The 20,827-nt window shown below is 39.3% G+C and overlaps 1 protein-coding gene across 2 annotated transcripts in view; it reads left to right on the top strand.

The window, feature by feature from the left end:
* Positions 1-20,827, top strand: part of erbb4b (erb-b2 receptor tyrosine kinase 4b) — a 975,361-nt gene that overhangs the window by 495,319 nt on the left and 459,215 nt on the right. Inside the window, exons 1-2 of one of the 2 annotated variants that reach the window (XM_061879864.1) lie at positions 6,173-6,253; positions 13,678-13,864. In XM_061879864.1, coding sequence (XP_061735848.1) covers positions 6,242-6,253; positions 13,678-13,864 — 199 coding nt within the window. In that variant the 5' untranslated portion in view covers positions 6,173-6,241. Of the gene's footprint in view, positions 1-6,172; positions 6,254-13,677; positions 13,865-20,827 lie in introns of those variants that run through there. The other variant, XM_061879863.1, reaches the window with a different exon arrangement.

Raw genomic sequence — 20,827 nt, forward strand, 5'->3', positions numbered from 1 at the left:
CCCCCCTTACACTGTGCTGTTCATAGTAGTGTGTGTGTGAAATGTTATTATTGAAATATTATTGATGGAGAGCAGGTCTTGTTGCGAATTCAGTTTTTGCGATGCTCCGCAATTATAATTGATAAAATCATTTCAAGACCGATGTTTAGGAATTTCGTTGACTAAATCTAAATTAATTTAGATGACTAACCCATGACTAAAACACATTTTGGTTAAAAGACTAACTGAAACTAATTTAAAAACCTGTCAAAATTAACATTGGTGAACATTTTTTACACTCAATGTTTTTCCCTTTAAAAACACTCAATTGTAAGTTTTTTTTTAATAATATTTGCTTGAAACAGTGGATGTCTCTGCACAATTATTTGCACTTAAAAATGTATGTTTGTAGTTATAAATATGATTATAACATTTTAACATAATGTTTGTGTTCAGTTACAATAATAAATAAAATACTTCTTACCATTAATGCGAATTCTTAAACAGGTGCGGTAGAAAACGAATGGATGGATTAAAAATACATGAGAATGTTTTATATTTCGAACGTTATTTTTAACACTGTGATTACCAGCGGAATTTTTTATTACTTATCGTCTTTAGCAATGTCAGCTAAGATTTATCTGAGAGCCAGATGCAGTCATCAAAAGAGCCACATCTGGCTCTGGGGCCATAGGTTCCCTACCCCTGTGCTAGACTATGAGAAACTCTCGACTTGTCTTTTTCAGCAGAAAAGGGTGCCGCTTAAAAAAAAAAAAAAAAGAACAAACCATCCATCCATCTTGCGCTTATCCGAAGTCGGGTTGCAGGGGCAGCACCCTAAGCAGAGAAGCCCAGACAAAGAAAATCAATGTGAATATGCGAGGAGCCATCAACATGTGACGTCATCATCTGCGACTTCCGGTAGAGGGAGGGCTTTTCTCCAGTTGCAAACTTTATCGTGGATGTTCTCTACTAAATCCCTTCAGCAAAAACATGGCAATATCGCGAAATGATCAAGTATGACACATAGAAATGGACCTGCTATCCCCGTTTAAATAAGAAAATCTAATTTCAAGGCCTTTAAGTGCGCCTTATAGTCCGAAAAAGATGGTATATTTGCATGTCTCATGACACATTATTTGTATGTTATATTGGCTGCATTTGTGATGTTGTTCCAGACCACAGCAAACGTTACCCAGCATGCAAAGATTGTAATAAATGGGGAGAACACACCCAACGCTGGCAAGACGGAGAAGCGTCTGTTGTATAAGTGGCAATAAGCGAGGCATTGACGCCTGCAACTTTCTCTCGGGTGGCGGATGCTGTCTGACAGCTGTCGACCACAATGACCACGCCACCGGCCCAGCGCTCGTATCAGCTCAGTGCATCAGCTGCGAGATGTGTTGATAATCAGCACGCCAGCATGGAAAGACTCCCGACTGCCGGTCTATTAGTGACAAGAGACTATGATGGCGAAGGAGGGCACGGCCTGTCGCTTTGATTCGTGCAATATCAACTCCTGTTTGGTGGCGCTCTGCCAAAGTCTCCGCAGACATCAGAGCCGCTCCCAGAAGACATTTGATGTGTGAAGCAGAGGCTGTCCTCGTGACTCGGTCACCCCCCCCCCCCAGGCATGTGCACACATAGGGCCCTATGGGCAGAGGAGGGTAGAGTAGCCAGAAATTGTACTCAAGTAAGAGTACTGTTACTTTAGAGATTTATTACTCAAGTAAAAGGAGTAGTCACCCAAATATTTACTTGAGTAAAAGTAAAAAGTATGTTCTGAAAAAACTACTCAAGTATTGAGTAACTGATGAGTAACCTGATTACGGCAACAAATAATGCACAAAAACATAAAAATAGCAATAAGCAAATTCAGAGCCAGGAATATCTCTAAAACAATAATATATAAATATTAGTACATTAAAATAAAATAAAAAAATGGCACATTGAGCCACAATAACTTAACAGCACCATAGCATCAGTAGGCATTCATTGATTGATTGATTAAAACTTGTATTAGTAGATTGCACAGTACAGTACATATTCCGTACAATTGACCACTAAATGGTAACACCTCAATAAGTTTTTCAACGTTTATCAATTACTTAGTAAATGACCAAGTCGAGGTGATCTACCTCATATATACATACACACACATATCATTTATACACACACATATGTATATATATATATATATATATATATATATACATACATACATACACATATATATATATATATATACATATACAGTATATAATTTATATTTATGTATTTTGCCGTTTTTGTTGACATGTTGAAGGTGTTTTAATGAATATACATGCATGTTTAACATTTAGATTCCTATCTTTCATGAAGACAAGAATATAAGTTGGTGTATTACCTCAGTGCTCCCCAACCTTTTTGTATCCGCGGACCGGTCAATGCTTAATAATTTGTCCCGCGGCCCGGGTTGGGGATCTTATTTTTTATTCTTTTTTTTGAAAAACGGATGTTTTTGTCATAAAAAAAGGGAGGTTTTTGTGGTTGTTGCCCCAATTGTAAGTGTATATTGTGTTTTTTATGTTGATTTTTTTTTTTTTCAATAAAAATGGATAAACAATTCTTCTGCGGCCCGGTACCAATCAGGCCACGGCCCGGTGGTTGGGGACCACTGTATTACCTGATTTTGATGACTTGCATTGATTGGAATCAGACGTCCACGTTTTCAAATGGAGGAGAAAAAAAGTCCTCCTTTCTGTCTAATACCACATGAAAGTCGTTGGTTTTTGGCATCTTATTTGTCCAGCTTCCATATTCGTTTTTATACGCTTTACAAGAAATACATTGGCGGAAAACTCCGTAGCTTGCTAGCTTCTTTGCGCTGGCTTTCGGTGACTCTTATTTTGTTAGCGCAGGCGCGATGGAGCGGCACTTTTATTGTGAAGACAGGAACTGTGCGATCAGTCTTTAGGCTTTTGACGGGAAGTACGGTTGAAATAAAAAGTGTCTTTTTCCTTTACACTTTTGATTGATTGATTGAAACTTTTATTATTAGATTGCACAGTACAGTACATATTCCGTACAATTGACCACTAAATGGTAACACCACAATACGTTTTTCAACTTGTTTAAGTCGGGTCATGTGACCGCCTGGCTCTGTTTGATTGGTCCAACGTCACCAGTGACTGCATGTGATTGGTGAAACGCAGGCATGCGTAGATCCTACTTTGAAGCTCTGTCCTTAAGCAAAAGAAACATTAACAGATCGATAAAATAAAGTAGCGAGCTGAATGTAGATAAATGGAACGGAGTAAAAGTAGCGTTTCTTCTTTATAAATATACTCAAGTAAAAGTAAAAGTATGTTGCATAAAAACTACTCGTAGAAGTACAATTTATCCCAAAAGTTACTCAAGTAAACGTAACGGAGTAAATGTAGCGCTTTATTACCCACCTCTGCCTATGGGTGCTTGAGCCCCTGCCCTTTTTGGCTTCGTCTTAAAAAGTGCCCTCTGCCTGTGTGTGTGTGTGTTTTTTTGTTTTTTTCTTTAAACAACATTAATAAATTCCTGTTAGGGATGTAAAAAACAACACCAAACAAAAAAACAGCGGTACAAAAACTCCACGTTTTGTCAGGGTTAATTGTTGACAAACCCCAAGATGCAGAGATGGAGGCAGGCATTGAATGGGAAAACATGGTTTTAATTTAAAATACTACAACTAGAACAAACAAAGGGTACACACAAAAAGCACGCACGTGGGCGGATATAACAAACTAAGGGCTATGAACAAACAAATCGGAAACAGGGAACAAAAGTAAGTAAGCTACAAACATTTACAAAATATAGCTTACCGCTATGCTGCAATCACAGGACCAGTAGGAATGACAAGTAGAAAATGACATTGATACGACAATACAATGATCCAGCCCTGACTGGAGGAACAAAGCAGGTAAAATAGGAGCTGGCTGATTGACATCAGGTGTGACCAGATGCCAACCAGCCGCAGCTGAGTGAAAACAGGACACAGGGAGACAGACAGGAAGCCGAACCAAAATAAGAGCACTAGACAGGAACTAAGGACAGGAAATACTAAACACAGAGGAAACAAACAAATGCAGAGGAATAAACTAAAACGTCGTCAAACTGTCAGAGGAAAGCCTGACACGTTGTTTTGTAATATTGGGTTGTTTGAGCCTGCTTCCACCAGAGAGAGGGAGAGAGGGCGAGTGAGTGAGTGAGAGAGAGGAGAGAGAGCCAACGTGAGGAGACGTGACAGTGGAGCAACTTGAACCTGTGAGTTATGGTCTAGTCGCCGTCCACTTCTTCAGCATCTAATATGAGTAATATTTCAGAAAAACGCTGTATTATTCTCAGGGGTAGGCCTGGGCGTATCGATACCAAGTATCGATAGTATGATACTTGGTGAGTATCGGTATTGTATCGATACTGGCGTGATGGTATCGATACTTCACCAAATTAAGCGATTCACTCCGATTTAAAAAAAAATGTAAGCGCAGCGCAGCCCCCCTCACCACTCCACCCTCCTCCCTAGTGATGGGTCGCGAACGAGATTTAAAAACACTTTAAAAATTAATCCTCAACCCAAAATAAAATAAAATAAATACAATTAACATGACGTTTGGTGCGTTGGCGCACACACATCAGTGTAATTCGCGCCGAGGTTCACTCGGACACGCAAACACACACACGCGTGCGTTTCCGGTGCGGCTTAATGTCTTGGTTGTAAATTATAAAGTATTTTATTGCACTAAAATAACGATAAGAATTTCTCAGTTATTTTGTTTTGTGTTCATTTAAACAACTGTTTAATAACTAGTGTTTTCTTTTTTACTTGGCGACTAGCCAAGTTCAGTATTTGTTTTCACCTTATTTGCACTATTTACTTATTGTAATGGATATTATTACTTTTTATTTTAATTTCTCAGTTCTTTTGTTTTGTGTTCATGTTTACAACTTTGTTCAATACCTTAAGTGTTTGTGCTTTTTGAGGCGACACGCCGGGGTTCAGTAGTTGTTTGCACCTTATTTGCATTACTTTATTGCTATTGATATTACTTTTGTAATAAATATTTTATTTTTTTACTTAAAATGATAAATGGGTTGTACTTGTATAGCGCTTTTCTACCTTCAAGGTACTCAAAGCGCTTTGACACTACTTCCACATCTACCCATTCACACACACATTCACACACTGATGGAGGGAGCTGCCATGCAAGGCGCCAACCAGCACCCATCAGGAGCAAGGGTGAAGTGTCTTGCTCAGGACACAACGGACGTGACGAAGTTGGTTCTAGGTGGGATTTGAACCAGGGACCCTCGGGTTGCGCACGGCCACTCAAATCGTTGTCCTGTGTTGTATTATCATCATAATCAATTAATAAAGGCAAAAATACAAATTTGTTTTTCAAAAGTATCGATACCCCGAAGCTGCCCCATCATCAGATGACGACACTTCGGTATCGGTATCGGCAATAATGGCCAGTACCGGATCGGATCGGCATCGATACCCAAATTTGCGATATTGCCCACCCTTACTCAGGGGCGCCGAAAAGGGGGGGAGGGGGGCAAAGGAGACGGATTGTAGGGTCCCATGATGGAGGGGGGCCCAGAAAGGCCCTTAATGATGGTGAAATTATAATACAGATAAAATAATGACACTAAGTTATTAACTAACATATTTATTTTCCATGTCCTGGTAACAATACCTTTATTTGTTTTGGAAGCATCAACCCTTGCAGGGCCCTCCCTTCCCCCCTCTATTTACCTAAAATGGTTTAGTCCGACTGGATCAGCTGCAGGTAGCACCTGCGATTTGTCACAGACAGCGCCACAGCGGAGGAGACGGCATTATGCCTCAAAAATCAGGCAGACAAAAAAGAAAGGAAAAGAAAATAAGAGAGGAGAAGGAGTTGAAGGGTCGACAATATGTCACTCAATATTTCCCCAAAAAAAGGTGGGTTTGTTAGTTATGGTGGAAAGTTATGCATATTAACTTTGTCCCTACTGTGGTAATAAGCTAGCTCACATTTCTCACCATGTTAGCTCAAGAAAACTCTGGATTTTTACATTTTACTGCTATATTAGTTAAATAATCAATCCAGTCAAACATTTATCAAGCTGTTGTTATTCAGTAATAGTTGATCTCCCCTCTGTCAAAATGATGCCTCATTCTGAACAGAGTCAACTGCACCAGCAGCAGCAGCTGTCTGTCAGCCCCCAACTCCCCTTGCCCTTGAATCAGCCCCAGTGCCCCAACATGAGGAAGGAGGTGAGCAGCTGTGTGTGTTGAAATAATAATGATATAATACAAAATATAATACATTTTATTACAGTCTCAAAACAATACAAATATGAAGGTAATTCATTAATTAAAATGAATTAAATAAAAGTCATTTTGAACAATTTTAATGGTTTAATAAGCATAAACCCTATATGTATGTAAAATAGCATCAAATAATGTTGCCGCTGTGTTGGGGGCCCTGTAAAGATTCTTTTCATGGGGCCTAAAATCCCTAGCGGCGCCCCTGATTATTCTATTATTCAATGTGTCAGTTTCTGTTTTTGCCGGACGTCGGAGCACAGCGCATCAATTGAGCTCTGCACATCAATTGAGCACAGAGCAGAGCGGATCGTGCGGGACAGGAAGTAGTGTACAAAATACAAAATAAAACACCGGGGTAATTTTCAAAATAAAATGCACTGGGTTTACGGCGGATCACATTTCTCTCACAGTAGAGGTTTGGATACAAAGTTGTATTGCGTTTCAGTTGTTTAGTCTGAGCATTAAGTGAGAAAGACCAGAAGTTACAACTTGATAGTGTTTTCACCAAGTAAAGGGAAGAAGGACAGATTTTCACATTGAAGTTATTTCCATTTGGGTATTTATTTTTGAATTTTTTTTCCGAAGTTCATGTTGCACTGTTCAATGTTCAATATTATAGTGCTTATCTTTAACAATAAATAGCCTAATAATAAACCATTGTTTTGTTGCTTTTCATGTCTTCCAAGCCTATGATAATGTGAATTAACTCATTATGACAATAATTTGTTGATACAAAAGAAATGGCAATCACTTTTACCTACAAAGGACACACAGCTAAGTAGTTTGCTTCCTATTAGCAAATTTGATTTTACATTCATTTCCATATTGTGTAAAGGACCTTTTCTGACTTTGAGCCCCTGCCCCTCTATAATAATGTGCACGTTCCCCCCCAACCCCCCTCCCCCACCCCCCAACCCCCCCGCCCAGTACGAGACGCGAGCACTGAACCCTGTTGCAGCGTGGTCTCCAGCCCTGGAGCGAAGGGTCCTCACTCCGAGGTTTTGATTCACCTCACTGGCATAATTCATTACGGAAAGAAAGACCTGGGAGGCACATGCTGTCAATATTATGATGCATGCATGTGCCCCTCCCACCGCCCCCCATTCCACATTTCCACGCTTTCTGCCTCATTGTCTCACACGGCTCACGTCCGCCTTACAGCCAGGGGTTCTGGTTACAAATCTCAGTTGGAAGATCCCCGTGTCATCTACAGATTCCTCTAACATTCGAAACATATGCACGTTTAGTTTGTGAGAGACTCTAAATTTTTACATATGATTAGGTAAGTGTATATTGTGTAAAAAGTAGGGATATTTCAATCAGGGTTTTATGCTGCTGATTCTGATACCGATCATTTACAAGTGATATCAGTCGATATTAATACCATAACTTAATACCATAACTTAACATAATTTAGGGATGGCGTGGCGCAGAGGAAGAGTGGCCGTGCGCAACCCGAGGGTCCCTGGTTCAAATCCCACCTAGTACCAACTTTGTCACGTCCGTTGTGTCCTGAGCAAGACACTTCACCCTTGCTCCTGATGGGTGCTGGTTGGCTCCTTGCATGGCAGCTCCCTCCATCAGTGTGTGAATGTGTGTGTGAATGGGTAAATGTGGAAGTAGTGTCAAAGCGCTTTGAGTACCTTGAAGGTAGAAAAGCGCTATAGAAGTACAACCCATTTATCATTTATAACGGATTACACATATTACTATGTTTTCTGGACGATAGAGCACCCAATAAATTTGTAAAAGAAAAAACTATGTTTCCATACAGTACATTAGCCCGGTGGCACAGGGGTTAGTGCATGTGCCTCACAAATCAAAGGTCCTGAGTAGTCCTGAGTTCAATCTGTGTGGAGTTTCCATGTTCTCCCCGTGACTGAGTGGGTTCCCTTCCGGGTACTCTGGCTTCCTCCCACTTCCAAAAACATGCACCTGGGGATAGGTTGATTGGCAACACTAAATGGTCCCTAGTGTGTAAATGTGAGTGGGATTGTTGTCTGTTTATCTGTGTTCGCCCTGTGATGAGCTGGCGACTTGTCCAGGGTGTACGCTGCCTTCCGCCCGAATGCAGCTGAAATAGGCTCCAGCACCCCCCACGACTCCAAAAGGGACAAGCGGTAGAAAATGGATGGATGTATTAGCCACACGGCAGATATATACATTGTGAAATGCTAAATTGCTTACTTACATACCTTAATTTGTTTCCAAACAGTGTCTGTAACATGGCAGTAAAACAGCTGATCAAACAAAACAGAAGTCAATAACTCCACAGTGAAGATTCGGTTAATTTATTGAGGAACCTGCGAAACTGAAACAATACAAAAAGAATGCCATTTTAAATTAACAATACTAACACAGACATGTCTTAGCATATTAGCTAATGCTAACGGTGCAAGGTTCATTACATTGCGATAGCATGTGCAAATATGCATGAAAACACTACTACAGACATCCCACACGGGACAGTTTAGTAAGTAAGAATTATGTGAAGAATGAATGAAGAATCCACACGAGTCGACCTGCTTTGGACGGCTAGAAGACTGAACGGCACTCCGGTTTAAAACAAAAAACAAAAAAGCACTGCTGCTAAATGGTAGGACATTGCATCATAGCACAAGCAATAAAACACCCCTGTGTCTGCTTTTTTTTTTTTTTTTTTTTTTTTTAGCAAAGAAAAATCATGAATTAGCCGCTCCGTTTTATAAGCCGCAGAGTTCAAAGTGTAGGAAAAAAGTAGCAGCTTATAGTGTGGAATTTAGGATAAGTGTAAAATGTTCAATGTATGATGATTGGTGATTGCTATTTAAAGTTTAACATCATTTTAACTAGTTCCTTATTTTCTTTTATCACAGACAATTATGTGATCAAAACAAAGTCAATAGTATCTTTTGTTTAATTATTGTGTACTATCTATTCCTTTTTTTTTTTTTTACCCTGAAAGTCCTCCTCGGTCGAGGGAATTATTTTTAGTTTGTAAATATTACCAGTAACAACAACAACACAATATTTAGAGAAAAAAACAAAACGATTTACCATAACTAATCATCAAATTATCGATCATATACTAATACTCGCCTTGGTATCGACGCCACCAATTCATGGACGGATCGCCTTCCATGGTGTGTATTTCTGGCTGCAACAATGCTGACACAACAATAGTTAGATTATCCTCCCTTTAGCGTCCAAAACGTGACACATTCTAAAAATGATATTACAAAAAAAAGTGGAATAAAAGAGAAAACAGCTGAAATGTAATTAGAAGTAGTTGTAATTTTGACTGTAATCTCACAAAGCAGCCTTTTTTACTCTCATTGCTCAAAAAATAATAATCAATCAAAGTCAATGTTGTTATGAATTATTGACCTTCTTAAGACTCCCAATATTCATCTACTTGAGGCTTAAATATGTGGGGTAAATATGGCATATTGTATGTTTTAGGGGGGGGGGGGTTTGGCAAAGAAGGGCATACAACATAAATAAAAACAAAAAAAAACTTTGAATAGACAAATCTAAAATTGATATACAGATTTAAGTTTTACATTTTTTTTTAAATATATGACTTATTTAAAACATTTTTTGAATGAGATCCTTCTGGGTCCCCAGGACCAAACTTGAGGGGAGCCCTAAATGCTTAAAAAATATATATTTTGTGTTGGTTTTGACAATGAAAAATATCAAAATAGCCCCCGCATGCTTTGATTTTTCAGTGGAAAATGTTTGGACAGCCCTGCTTTATACTTTTATTAATCTACATATTTCTTACAAGTATCATCTCTGGAGTACAAGGAATAGTTTGTATTAATCTACAACATGTTAGTGTCTACATTTCTTAAAGTTTACAAAGCACTTTCTTTTTGGTGTTGTTCAAAGCTAGTTCAGCGATAAGCTTAGCTATTAGCATGCCTGCTCCTGGCTTGCTCTTGTTGTGTCACATGTTTAGCCTCGTCCTCCAGTGATAACATTACTTCATAATGATACTTGTGATTCTAATAATCGCAGTTTATTTGCCATAATGGAGGTGATTGTTATTAGCTCAGGCCAGCATATCCACACTGCGTAAGGCGACACATAATTAGTTTCTAGCCGCTTGTAGCCAAAGGGAATTTGCATTAAAATACTTTAATGTAGTATCAATGATGATATTGATCCATGGTAAAAGTAGTTTGTTAGTCTGTGAATGATTAGTGACCAGTCCATGGTGGACCCTGCCTCTAACCAGAAGTCAGCCAGTGTTCCTGAGCCCATGTGGTGATATCCTTTACACAATGATGTCGCTTTTTGATGCAGTTCCGCCTGAGGCATCAAAGGTCATTGGCATTCAGTGTTGGTTTTCAGCCTTGCTGCTTACGTGCTGTGATTTTTCCAGATTCTCTGAACTTTTTGATGATATTACAGACCGTAGATGGTGAAATCCCTAAATTCCTTGTCATCTAGGGTCATCTATGTGACCCTAATGAGGACAAGTGCTACAGAAAATAGCATAAAAAAACAAAGTTATGTACAGTTTTTGGTGTACAAAAGTTCTGTGCATGCAGATCTTTTTTGTTTATGAGACAAACTTGAACTAGAAATGAGCACTATGACGGCTAATACCACAACATCGCGGAGTCAAATATTTTCCCAAATGATAGTTGCAGTGAACACGCCTGCCAAAGATGCAGCGATTACAAAAGGTGGGCCAAATGAAAATGTCCAATTACGGTGGGAGCGGGCAGAATGCCACCCTAAGTCTGTTAATATACGCAAGGTTCAAGCACGATGAGGGCAAACAGTCCAGAAAGGGACTTGGCAAAGGTTCAAACCAAGGATGAGTCCAAAATTCAGCCAGAAGGAATACCACAGGTAGCTAAAACTTCACATAGAAATATTGAAAGAGGACTGTCTAGAAACATCCATCCATCCATCCATCCATTTCTACCGCTTATTCCCTTCAGGGTTCCGGGGGGCGCTGGTGCCTATCTCAGCTACAATCGGGCGGAAGGCAGGGTACACCCTGGACAAGTTGCCACCTTATACCAGCTAGACACATACAATAATGAAAAAGTAATCGTTGCTATTAGAGAAATTGTAAAGAGGAAATAATTGGCTTTAAAAAGGACAGATTGACACATTGGAGGCCCAGATAACACAACGAAAACCATAACAATACTGTTCCCGAAAAATCAGGTTGCCTGAAGCCCACGTCCGGTTGTACATGATGCACGGGCTCAAGTACTTGGTGGGTAAACAAGCAGTCAAGCAGCACCCGGGGCAGGCTGTGTCAAACTGCCTCGAGGTATTGTTGCAACTGCCTATGCCAAGAATGCAAGTGGAGCAGTCGTGTAGTCAGTCTTTCAGCTGTTTGGTGTTACAGTTCCGCCCAGGACTCGAACAGGCGTCGCCGGCATTGGACCTAATATCACGGGCTATCAGAGAGGGTTGTCAGAGAGTGTGGTTTACCGGCGTACGCATGGTCCAACCACACGGGATGTCCTTTGTTACACAATTATGCCTGATAGAGGAGGCCAATTTCAAAATAGGCTAGCTCGTGGCTTTGCCATATATTTGCTACCGATTAACATTTTTCACAACAATTTTAACACCTCCAAATTTGGTAAAGAAAACTACAACTAAGGTGAGGTTACTGTCAAACCGCTGGTGTGTAATAAGTACAATACTTACAGTACTAACACTTTTAAGGTGCAACAAAAGACTAGAGTTAGCGTCATGGCAAAGAGTACTTCCTGATGAAGCAACACACTGTTGATAATACGTTCATGCCATTTAACATCATGGAATTGCAAAGTCTGTTACAACGCATGTACAAACCCCGTTTCCATATGAGTTGGGAAATTGTGTTGGATTCAAATATAAATAGAATACAATGATTTGCAAATCCTTTTCAACCCATATTCAATTGAATGCACTACGAAGACAAGATAATTGATGTTCAAACTTATAAACTTCATTTTTTTTTAAATAAATGAAAGACAGTATTTAACTGAAAATTTCATGGCTGCAACACGTGCCAAAGTAGTTGGGAAAGGGCATGTTCACCACTGTGCTACATCACCTTTTCTTTTAACAACACTCAAAAAACGTTTGGGAACTGACGAAACTAATTGTTGAAGCTTTGAAATTGGAATTATTTCCCATCTTTGTTATATGTAGAGCTTCAGTCGTTCAACAGTCGGGGGTCTCCGCTGTCGTATTTTACGCTTCATAATGCGTCAATCATTTTCGATTGGAGACAGGTCTTTTTACGAAAGTTTTTTTACGAAACCACGCTGTTGTACTAGTGCTGAATATGGCTTGGCATTGTCTTGCTGAAATGAGCAGGGGCGTCCATGAAAAAGACGACGCTTGGATGGCAGCATATGTTGTTTCAAAACCTGTAGGTACCTTTCAGCATTAATGGTGCCTTCATAGATGTGTAAGTTACCCATGCCTTGAGCACTAATGCACCCCCAGAACATCACAGAACACTTTTCCACTTTGCATCAGTCCATCTTAGATGATCTCGGGCCCAGAGAAGCCGGCGGCTTTTTCGGATGTTGTTGATAAACGGCTTTCGCTTTGCATAGTAGAGCTTTAACTTGCACTTAGAGATGTAGCAACCAACTGTATTTACTGACAGTGGTTTTCTGAAGTGTTCCTGAGCCCATGTGGTGATATCCTTTAGAGATTGATTGTCGGTTTTTAATACAGTGCCCTCTGAGGGATCGAAGGTCACGGTCATTCAATGTTGGTTTCCGGCCATGCTGCTTACGTGGGGTGATTTCTCCAGATTCGCTGAACCTTTTGATGATACTATGGACCGTATATGTTGAAATCCCTAAATTTCTTGCAATTGCACTTTGAGAAACATTGTTCTTAAACTGTTTGACCATTTGCTCATGCAGTTGTGGACAAAGGGCTGTACCTCGCCCCATCCTTTCTTGTGAAAGACTGAGCATTTTTTGGGAAGCTGTTTTTATACTTAATCATGGCACCCACCTGTTCCTAATTAGCCTGCACACCTGTGGGATGTTCTAAATAAGTGTTTGATGAGCATTCTTCAACTTTATCAGTATTTATTGCCACTTTTCCCAACTTCTTTGTCACGCGTCGCTGGCATCAAATTGTAAAGTTAATGACTATTTGCAAAGAAACAAAAGTTTATCAGTTTGAACATCAAATATGTTGTCTTTGCAGCATATTCAACTGTTGAAAATGATTTGCAAATCATTGTATTTCATTTGTATTTACATTTAACACAATTTCCCAACTCATATGGAAACGGGGTTTGTATATTTTTACTTGCTGATATTGTTTTGTGAATACAATAGATTGTATAATCGATATTACTTTAGCATCCACTAAAATATCTCTCCGTTTTTTTGTTGCAGTCAATTCGAGAAGTGACAGGTTACGTCTTGGTGGCTCTCAACCAATTCGACTACTTGCCTCTGGAGAACCTGCGGATCATCCGAGGGACTAAGCTGTACGAGGACCGCTACTCGCTGGCAATCTTCCTCAACTACAGACGCGATGGAAACTTTGGCCTGCGTCAGTTGGGTCTGAGGAACCTCACAGGTGAGTGAGGTTTGTCCGCGTATGTTAAATGTCTCCCGCACAAAGCCATGGAACTGCGACAGCCAGCCATTCGTTAGCAGAGTTTGACTCTGGTAGCCCACGGGGGTGCATGTGTGGGCGGCTCAGTGTCCTGATGAACAATGGACCTTTTTGTTGCTAGGTTTCTTGTTGGCATTTGCAGCCCAGAAGCCACATAGAAATGAAGCTCTTGACTTGACAAATTGAATACATTTGTCCCTGCAGGGTGTATGTTAAAAGAACATGTGCCCAACCAATAGTGAGTCGAAAGATTTGATTTACACCACGGGTCTTTTTTGCATGCAGAGATTAAAATAGTTTCACTGTACTGGATGTATTGTGTCCTCCGATAAACCCACAGTATGAAGCATTTCCCTTATGGTTATTTTGAATAAGACTGATTCAATAAAAATATTCTGATCTAAAAAATATGATCTAAAGGGGAACTGCATTTTTTTTTTAAATATCTTCCATTTTATTCAGTCATTCACAATCCTTGCACAAGATAAAAACGCAGGGTTTTTTTGGGGGGTTGGGACGACGTGAGAGAGTGGCCGTGCCAGCAAACTGAGGGTTCCTGGTTCAATCCCCACCTTCTACCAACCTTGTCACATCCGTTGTGTCTTGGGCAAGACACTTCACCCTTGCTCCTGATGGGTCGTGGTTAGCGCCTTACATGGCAGCTCCCGCCATGTGAATGTGTGTGTGTGAATGGGTGAATTTGGAAGTAGTGTCAAAGAGCTTTGAGTACCTTGAAGGTAGAAAAGCGCTACAGTATAACCCATTTACCATTTTTGTATGCATTCCTAACTGTAAATAAACACAAGCAAAGGTCAGCTAACAATGGAGCAAATAATAGTGGCTCTATTCCGCCTATCAATCACTCTAAAACCCTCCAAAAGCTTCCATCAACGTTTTATATATGCGCTCAAAGTATATATGTAATGTAATAACATTCATGATAACATGTACTATTTACATATTTCACTAATTTTAAGCATTCGGTGGCATATTATTGTCAAAACGTTCACTTTTCCTTCAACAACAACAAGACCAATCATGGCAGACTTGGTGAGAGACAACAAAGTCTAGTTTGGGACAAATGATTATCTCGAAACTTACATTTTTGAGCCTGGATACAGGGAGGATGATCTACAAGTTTTAGAAGCTCTGTGGTAAACAGATGCAGCTTTAATCAAACACTAAGCATCATGTAGCAGAATTGCTAAGCGCTAAACAAGATATGCAAACACAATAAAACAATGACTTACTGCACAACGTCTGCTCTCACTGGAATAAAGACTGATGGGATGTTTGTATCTTCCAGTTTAGATGAAGAATTAATCATAATCCTCAAAAAAGGTGTCGCAAACGAGCATTTTTTTATGTTTTTGGATGTCAAAGTTGACCAACTTTTGGGTTTATGTCCACAAGCTTCTCCTATCCAGGTGAGATACATGATTCATAATCTAGAATTAACTTTTACCAACTCAGAGGTGAAGCAGCAGCTCAATTTGTCAGTATCGTAGCACAAGCTAGTGATCACAGGTTAACATAACGATATCGCTTCACCCTTGCTCCTCATGGGTTGTGGTTAGCGCCTTGCATGGGAGCTCCCGCCATGTAAATGTGTGTGTGAATGGGTGAATTTGGAAGTAGTGTCAAAGAGCTTTGAGTACCTTGAAGGTAGAAAAGCGCTATAGTATAACCGATTTACCAGTTTTCTATGCATTCTTAACTGTAAAGAAACACAAGCAAAGGTCAGCTGACAATGGAGCAAATAATAGTGGCTCTATCCCGCCTATAAAGCACTCTAAAATCCTCCAAAAGCCACCATCAATGTTTTATATATGCGCTCTAAGTATATATGTAATGTAATAACATGCATAAGAACATGTAATATTTACATATTTCACTCATTTTAAGCATTCGGTGGCGTATTATTGTCACAACGTTCACTTTTTCTTCAACAACAACAATACCAATCATGGCAGACTTGGTGAGAGACAACAAGGTCTAGTTTGGGACAAATGATTATCTCGAAACTTACATTTTTGAGCCTGGATATAGGGAGGATGATCTACAAGTTTTAGAAGCTCTGTGGTAAACAGATGCAGCTTTAATCAAACACTAAGCATCATGTAGCAGAATTGCTAAGCGCTAAACAAGATATGCAAACACAATAAAACAATGACTTACTGCACAACGTCTGCTCTCACTGGAATAAAGACTGATGGGATGTTTGTATCTTCCAGTTTAGATGAAGAATTAATCATAATCCTCAAAAAAGGTGTCGCAAACGAGCATTTTTTTATGTTTTTGGATGTCAAAGTTGACCAACTTTTGGGTTTACGTCCACAAGCTTCTCCTATCCAGGTGAGATACATGATTCATAATCTAGAATTAACTTTCACCAACTCAGAGGCGAAGCAGCAGCTCCATTTGTCAGTATCGCAGCACAAGCTAGTGATCACAGGTTAACATAACGATATCGCTTCACCCTTGCTCCTCATGGGTTGTGGTTAGCGCCTTACATGGCAGCTCCCGCCATGTGAATGTGTGTGTGTGAATGGGTGAATTTGGAAGTAGTGTCAAAGAGCTTTGAGTACCTTGAAGGTAGAAACGCGCTATAGTATAACCCATTTACCATTTTTGTATGCATTCTTAACTGTAAAGAAACACAAGCAAAGTTCAGCTAACAATGGAGCAAATAATAGTGGCTCTATTCCGCCTATAAATCACTCTAAAATCCTCCAAAAGCTTCCATCAATGTTTTATATATGCGCTCAAAGTATATATGTAATGTAATAACATTCATAATAACATGTAATATTTGCATATTTCACTAATTTTAAGCATTCGGTGGCATATTATTGTCAAAACGTTCACTTTTCCTTCAACAACAACAAGACCAATCATGGCAGACTTGGTGAGAGACAACAAAGTCTAGTTCGGGACAAATGATTATCTCGAAACTTACATTTTTGAGCCTGGATATAGGGAGGATGATCTACAAGTTTTAGAAGCTCTGTGGTAAACAGATGCAGCTTTAATCAAACACTAAGCATCATGTAGCAGAATTGCTAAGCGCTAAACAAGATATGCAAACACAATAAAACAATGACTTACTGCACAACGTCTGCTCTCACTGGAATAAAGACTGATGGGATGTTTGTATCTTCCAGTTTAGATGAAGAATTAATCATAATCCTCAAAAAAGGTGTCGCAAACGAGCATTTTTTTATGTTTTTGGATGTCAAAGTTGACCAACTTTTGGGTTTACGTCCACAAGCTTCTCCTATCCAGGTGAGATACATGATTCATAATCTAGAATTAACTTTCACCAACTCAGAGGCGAAGCAGCAGCTCCATTTGTCAGTATCGCAGCACAAGCTAGTGATCACAGGTTAACATAACGATATCGCTTCACCCTTGCTCCTCATGGGTTGTGGTTAGCGCCTTACATGGCAGCTCCCGCCATGTGAATGTGTGTGTGAATGGGTGAATTTGGAAGTAGTGTCAAAGAGCTTTGAGTACCTTGAAGGTAGAAAAGCGCTATAGTATAACCCATTTACCATTTTTGTATGCATTCTTAACTGTAAAGAAACACAAGCAAAGTTCAGCTAACAATGGAGCAAATAATAGTGGCTCTATTCCGCCTATAAATCACTCTAAAATCCTCCAAAAGCTTCCATCAATGTTTCATATATGCGCTCAAAGTATATATGTAATGTAATAACATTCATAATAACATGTAATATTTACATATTTCACTAATTTTAAGCATTCTGTGGCATATTATTGTCAAAATGTTCATTTTTCCTTCAACAACAACAAGACCAATCATGGCAGACTTGGTGAGAGACAACAAAGTCTAGTTTGGGACAAATGATGATCTCGAAACTTACATTTTTGAGCCTGGATATAGGGAGGATGATCTACAAGTTTTAGAAGCTCTGTGGTAAACAGATGCAGCTTTAATCAAACACTAAGCATCATGTAGCAGTATTGTTAAGCGCTAAACAAGATATACAAACATAATAAAACAACCACTTACTGCACAACGTCTGCTCTCACTGGAATAGGATGTTTGTATCTTCCAGTTTAGATGAAAAATTAATCATAATCCTCAAAAAAGGTGTCGCAAACGAGCATTATTTATGTTTTTGGATGTCAAAGTTGACCAACTTTTGGGTTTACGTCCACAAACTTCTCCTATCCAGGTGAGAGACATGATTCATAATCTAGAATTAACTTTCACCAACTCAGAGGCGAAGCAGCAGCTCAATTTGTCAGTATAGCAGCACAAGCTAGTGATCACAGGTTAACATAACAATATCGCTTATACATGGTTAATATATTTTTTTACAGGGCTTTTTTGCATGGAATAGTGTACTCCCATTAGCTCAGTTATTAACCACCACCTGATTGACATATTTTACGTCGTAAAGTGCATAAATTGTTTTAAAAAACATATGTGTTGCTGTCTTGAATGATAAGCATCATTTAAAAAAGAGCAGTTCCCCTTTAAATACATTACTAAATAATATAATCAGGAGAGTTCTCTTGTAACATTCCTGTTGCAGTTTTCTAGGTGAAAAGGGACACATAATATAACTTAAAAAAAGACAAATACGCCTGTTCAAAAAGCAATTTATTTTATAACCAAAATATTCATGAAATAACGAACTGATCAGCTGTAAGAAAAAGCAGCAGCAGTATTTCCAAGCCGCATTATTGCACAGCGTCTGGATCAACCTCCATGCCTTTCATCCTTGTTCCACCCAGTTGGCCAATCCTGAACCAGAAGCAATACAAAAACAAAAAAGGTACAGTAGAACCCCTGGCAGGGGCATACAGTTATTAATTATATGTGTGTCCAAACCTTTGGCTATTATTTAAGACACAGCTGTAGGATTTTTAAATGTTTTATGTAACGATTAAGACTGTTTAATCATCAAAATATACTGGAGATAATATATCAGCAACATTTACTGTTTCTGGTCTAACAACTGTAATTTCCATTCTATAAAACCAAAAATGTTCCCCCATCCTTTGACTCCTGCGCTTTATACAGTGGTGTGGCTAATTTACAGATGTTTTCGGGTTAACAAACTTCACATTGCCGGCAATAAGTTTAGCCTCGTCACATCAGACCAATGAAATTGTTCACATCAAACCAAACACACTCACTAGGTTTGTCCAGATACCATCATTTTGGTACTGGTACCAGTACAAAAATGTATTTCGGTACTTTTTGATACTTTTCTAAATGAAGCAGACCACAAAAAATGGCATTTTTGGCTTTATTTGAACCAAACATCCTACGGTACATTAAACATATGTTTCTTATTGCAATCCAAGAACAAATTTGTCCTTAAATTGAATAGTGAACATACTAGACAACTTTTCTTTTAGAAGTAAGTAAACAAATAAAGACTCCTAATTAGTCTGCTGATGTACGCAGCAACATATTGTGTCATTTCTCATTCTATTATTTTGTCAGCATTTTGAGAGACAAGTTGTAAAAAATGATCATTAATCCACTTGGTCATTTACTGTTAATATCTGCTTATTTTCTATTTTAACATGTTCTATCCACACTTCTTTGATACTTTACATTAGTTTTGGATGGTACCACAAATGTAAGTATCAATCCGATACCAAGTAGTTACAGGATCATACATTGGTCAAATTCAAAGTCTTCATGTGTCCAGGGACTCTTTATAAACATAATATCAATTTTAAAAAGGGAAAACAGATTTTGTGACAAAAAAAAATTGATGTAAACATAGTAGTATCGTCTAAATACGCTCTTGTTCCTGGTATCAGTACAGTGGATTTCAGGTGTAAATCCACCCATGGCATTTGTTTACATTCAGGAACGGCGTCATTAGCGGTGACAACGGTGATCTATTGTATCCTCCTACGGTATGTAGTGAAGCATGTTTAGCTATGACTCGTCCTCCAGTGATAATGGTACATGTAAGAAACGTATTTTATTTGTCGCCCCGGAGTCCAGGATTAGTGATTAAGAAGTAGCTAAAACACTGCCGACTGCGGATGATGTTAGCTGCTAGCTAACGCTCCATGTCTTAAAGCACCTCTTCCTGAGGGCGTTTCAGTGTTATTGCTTCACTTCTATCTTTAGTTTATAGGCCAAAATGCGTCCGTTCTCCCTTTTCTGTCTACACACATTGTCTGCCTGTAAGGACTACGGGATTGTGCGCTGCCGAACATGCTCCTCTGCTCGTAAAACCAGCAATGTCATGACGTGACAACGCACCGTCATGCCCATTAAAAAAAATGAAAAAATAAAAATGGGGGTATATTGTAGCATCCTGGAAGAGTTAGTGCTGCAACGGGTTCTGGGTATTTGTTCTGTCATGGTTTTGTGGTGTTACGGTGCAGATTGTTATGATCCGCCGCCCGGATCAGACATTTATTTTGGTTTTTTGAGTCCATTTGTGTTTTATGTTTGTTTTTGGACTCTTTCTCTTCCTTGTTTATTCTGGTTACCATGGTTTCATATTAGTTCCACCTGCTACTCGCTGTGACGCGCACCTGTTATTCTTGATTACTGCCAGTATTTAAGCCTGCCTTCTACCTCAGTTCATCCTGGATCTTTTGTTTGCTATAAGCTACACTGACGTTGGTATTTCTTCTATGTCTATACTTGTGCTAAGTTTCGCCTTATCTTCTCGTGCGCTCGGCACGTCATATTTGGACTATTGACTCACTGCTGCGTTTAGCGTTAGCTTCCCGTGGGTAGGCACGCACTTTCTTTTGCCGTTTTGTACAAGTGTTATTTTATTTACACTAAACCAAGCTCTTAACTGCAATACTCGTCCGATTGGTCCATTTTGCATCTTGGGGTGACAAAAGGCGCACCGTGTGACACGGATATTCTCCCGAAATGTGTTTGTCATTCGTGTTTGGTGTGGT

The sequence above is a fragment of the Nerophis ophidion genome, linkage group LG19, assembly GCF_033978795.1.
Source record: "Nerophis ophidion isolate RoL-2023_Sa linkage group LG19, RoL_Noph_v1.0, whole genome shotgun sequence".
Taxonomy (NCBI): Eukaryota; Metazoa; Chordata; class Actinopteri; order Syngnathiformes; family Syngnathidae; genus Nerophis; species Nerophis ophidion.